Source organism: Salvelinus namaycush, chromosome 31 (genome assembly GCF_016432855.1).
Source record: "Salvelinus namaycush isolate Seneca chromosome 31, SaNama_1.0, whole genome shotgun sequence".
Classification (NCBI taxonomy): domain Eukaryota; kingdom Metazoa; phylum Chordata; class Actinopteri; order Salmoniformes; family Salmonidae; genus Salvelinus; species Salvelinus namaycush.
The window spans coordinates 17330538-17335220 of record NC_052337.1 but is presented as its reverse complement, the minus strand read 5'-3'; the positions used below and the strand labels follow the sequence as shown (position 1 = coordinate 17335220).

The window sequence follows — 4683 nt, the reverse complement described above, 5'->3', positions numbered from 1 at the left end:
GAAACTTAAGCAGAGGAAGCATAGAAATAGAACACAGAACATATCTACTGCTTCTTAAACTTGCATTCAATGAGAATGACATATCTGTAACACACATTTCTATGTAAATTTGGTTGGGTCGCTACATTTTGCAGCTTTAATGTCAAAATTCATAAAGGAGAGCAAATGTCCACAACTGATTAGGATTTCATGCCATGGGTTGCTATCAAATATAACATGAATAATGCATATGAACCTGGTTGGGAACCGACAAATCACAGCTCATGAGGCGTTTCTCTACCGACCAATGCGCAGAAGAGAAGTGCAATCGCTTTCTCGAACTGTGAACACTCGCAGTAAACTGACCCCTCTAGCCACCTCATCTGACAGAACGGCCTCTTTACAAAATCATCATGCCGTTCATTGATTTGGAAAGTAACTTACCTGCTAGTAAGTTTTCTGAGGATTTCTTGAAAAAGCTAGGGTCCAAAACAGCGGCTATTCTAGGCAAACCCGAAGAGGTGAGTAGGTACCTCTGGTTCACCGCGTTACTATATTTAATAACGCTACTTGACTGAAGTTGCCTCACTGTAGCTAAAGAGCAGAGGTTACAAAATATCACCAATACAACATTCTCTATTGAGATTACAGTTCACTGTAGCTTAGCTAGGTTGTGCTCGTGTCTGTATTTATGTTGTATTTTTTTATGTAGAGAATGATGTTGGTGGTGAAACCTGGACTGCCAATGCTCATGGGTGGAACTTGCGCTCCGTGTGTCATACTGTCCGTGTCCGCCATCGGTGTCACTGACACTGCGGAGAAGAACAAGGAACACAGTGCCAATATCTTCCCTTTTCTTATTGGAGAACTTGGTCTTACTGAAGACAGGTTAGTAGCTGATTATGTGTGTAATATGCTACAAATCATTAGTTTTCATATGCAGACGATAAGGAGCTTGCTGTGGATAGAGGACAAAGTCATGTGATACCTCCTCTGATATTGAAAGTGGGAGTGTCCAACTCAACTCAGTTATGGCCAGTTCCTGTATCCTGTAGCCTCTTTAGAGCACAATTCAACATTGACTTCTCTAGCAAGTTTCTTATCTGTTATGCCATGATGTTTCTGGATTCATGGACAGTGCAGATGTTTAGGGCAAGGCTACTAATACAATAAGTTGTTGATTATAGCCTAAGGCTTGTAAGTAAGGTGCTCCACTGCCTTGCAACAGCGTCATTCAAAGGGAATATAAATGTAAAATATGTATTTACTATATACTGGATTTCATTTGATATTGCATGAATATAATATTGTATTTAGTAGATTTTAATGATATAAACATGATTTTTGTCTATGATTTGCATTACATTAATCTAATTATAGGTTAACTTGTATTCTCCAGGATCGTGATCAGGTTCTATGCACTGGAGCCCCATCAGGTTGGAAAGAAAGGTACTGTTATGAGTTACCTGTAGCAGGCACTGTGGACGACAGAGTGACTTCAAGCATCCATTCCACACCAGTTGCCATTGGAGAGGACAAACCCTGTCAGTGGATTTCCACCACTCAATTAGGACATGAGTGCCACATGTCGTCAATAAGACTTGCATTGCATTTTAGGATTATGGAATTTGTCCCTATGAAACTATGTCCTGGAACCAGGACTCATTAATTTATATTAATGTACATGTCTGCCATAGTAAACAAAACCACACATTTGACAAGCTAGATGATAAAATACCCTGATTAGAGGAAATGTAAGTCAATTGACCTGTATTCAATGTTATTACTATGTCATTTCAACTATTCAGTTCATATCACAAGAACATTGGATAATGTGGTTATAGATTTTTTTTCTGCTGTTTTGGTAGTAAGAATAATAATGACTAACATACACTACCGTCACTTAGAAATGTCCTTGTTTTTGAAAGATAAGCATGTTTTCTTTGTCCATTAAAATAACATGAAATTGATCAAAAATACAGAGTTCCTCTGTCCAGTGTCTGTGTTCTTTAAACCATATTTAATTTTTATTGGCCAGTCTGAGATAGGGCTTTTTCTTTGCAACTCTGCCTAGAAGGCCAGCATCCCGGAGTCCCCTCTTCACTGCTGACGTTGAGACTGGTGTTTTGTGGGTGCTATTTAATGAAGCTGCCAGTTGAGGACTTGTGAGGCGTCTGTTTCTCAAACTAGGCACTAATGTACTTGTCCTCTTGCTAAGTTGTGCACCGCGGCCTCCCACTCCTCTTTCTATTCTGGTTAGAGCCAGTTTGCGCTGTTCTGTGAAGGGAGTAGTACACAACGTTGTACGAGATCCTCAGTTTCTTGGCAATTTCTCGCATGGAATTGCCTTCATTTCTCAGAACAAGAATAGACTGACGAGTTTCAGAATAAAATTATTTATTTCTGGCCATTTTGAGCTTGTAATCGAATGCACAAATGCTGATGCTCCAGATACTCAACTAGTCTAGTTTTATTGCTTCTTTAATTAGCACAACAGTTTTCAGCTGTGCTAACATAATTGCAAAAGGGTTTTCTAATGATCAATTAGCCTTTTAAAATGACAAACTTGGATTAGCTAACACAACGTACCATTGTTGCTGATAATGGGCCTCTGTACGCCTATGTAGATATTCCATAAAAAAAGTTTTTTTACATTTTATTTCACCTTTATTTAACCAGGTAGGCCAGTTGAGAATAAGTTCTCATTTACAACTGCGACCTGGACAAGATAAAGCAAAGCAGTGCGACAAAAACAACAACACAGAGTTACACATAAAAAAACGTACAGTCAATAACACAAAAGACAAGAAAAAATGAAAAAAATCTATGTACAGTGTGTGCAAATGTAGGGAGGTAGGCAATAAATAGGCCCTAAAGGTGAAAATAATTACAATTTAGCATTAATAGAGTGATAGATGTGCAGATGATGATGTGCAAGTGGAGATACTGGGGTGCAAAAGAGCAAGAGGGTAAGTAATAATATGGGGATGAGGTAGTTGGGTGTACTATTTACAGATTGGCTGTGTACAGGTACAGTGATCGGTAAGCTGCTCTGACAGCTGATGCTTAAAGTTAGAGAGGGAGAAATAAGTCTCCAGGTTCAGTGATTTTTGCAATTCGTTCCAGTCATTGGCAGCAGAGAACTGGAAGGAAAGGCGGCCAAAGCAAGTGTTGGCTTTGGGGATGTGCCAGTGAAATATACCTGCTGGAGCGCATGCTACGGGTGGGTGTTGCTATGGTGACCAGTGAGCTGAGATAAGGCAGAGCTTTACCTAGCAAAGACTTATAGATGACCTGGAGCCAGTAGGTTTGGCGACGGATATGTAGTGAGGGCCAGCCAACGAGAGCATACAGATGGCACTGTGATAAACTACATCCAATTTGCTGAGTAGAGTGTTGGGGGCTATTTTTTAAATGACACGCCTAAGTCAAGGATCGGTAGGATAGTCAGTTTTACGAGGGTATGTTTGGCGGCATGAGTGAAGGAGGCTTTGTTGCGAAATAGGAAGCAGATTCTAGATTTTATTTTGGATTGGAGATGCTTAATGTGAGTCTGGAAGGAGAGTTTACAGTCTAACCAGACACCTAGGTATTTGTAGTTGTCCACATATTCTAGGTCAGAACCGTCCAGAGTAGTGATGCGGGAGGGTGCGGGCAGCAATCGGTTGAAGAGCATGCACTTCGTTTTACTAGCATTTAAAAGCAGTTGGAGGCCACGAAAGTAGTATTGTATGGCGTTGAAGCTCGTTTGGAGGTTTGTTTACACAGTGTCCAAAGAAGGACCAGATCTTCCATTTCCAGCTACAATAGTAATTTACAACATTAACAATCTCTACACTGTATTTCTGATCAATTTGATGTTATTTTAATGTGCTTTTCTTTCAAAAACAAGGACATTTCTAAGTGACTCCAAACTTTGAACGGTAGTGTAGATAATAGACTAGTATTACCAAGTACTTTCAGTATAAAGAAAGCTAAGTAAATGTCATACTGTATCACAGCTGTGAAACATCATTATATGCATTTATTGAGTGTAGAAGCAGATAAGGACATAACACATTTTATGCTGCATTGGACTAATATGCAGACAGTATTTGTGAAGGGCTTTGCTCAGTGAATTTCCATATACTGTATTCCTTTTGAATTTATTAGGCTCACAAGTATCAAGAAAATGTTGCGAAGGATTTGCTGTAAAATTAGTCATACTTGAAGTAAATATACTTATATTCTCAGTTGAGTGTCCCACATGACACCAAATTATTTGCAGAATTTAATGTCTTGTAGATATTTCTTTACACTCAACAGGAAGAGTGGAAGTGTGTTAAAATTATACAAGATGTGCTTAAAATGTGACATTGAATAGCTAGATATTTAGGAACAGTGCACTGTAAACCAAACCAATGTAAAAAAAAAAAAAAAAAAAAATGCTATCTTTCCATGCAATACAGCCCACAATAGTCCAGTATTAGGCCTAATCTTGTCAAACAGCCATGTACATGTGAAGGCAAAAAAATAAATGCATATTTCGACTGTGGGCTTGCTGTCCATACATTATACAATTTAGTATTTATTATGATCCATAATTAGCCAAGGCAGCAGCTACTCTTCCTGGGGTCCAAACAATATTGTTAGTCTTAAGTTTGCCTTGTAACAACTCCAGCTGGATCAGCTTATTAGTATACAGAATTGTCCTTTTGTTTGAAA

The 4683-nt window shown here is 38.8% G+C and overlaps 1 protein-coding gene across 1 annotated transcript; it reads left to right on the top strand.

The window, feature by feature from the left end:
* The first annotated feature begins 307 nt into the window (after positions 1-307).
* On the top strand, positions 308-1962 carry ddt (D-dopachrome tautomerase). Its single transcript, XM_038971148.1, has 3 exons — positions 308-500; positions 692-867; positions 1379-1962. The coding sequence occupies exons 1-3, from the start codon at positions 393-395 to the stop codon at positions 1449-1451; spliced, it is 357 nt and encodes a 118-aa protein (XP_038827076.1). The 5' UTR covers positions 308-392; the 3' UTR covers positions 1452-1962.
* Positions 1963-4683: the final 2721 nt, after the last annotated feature.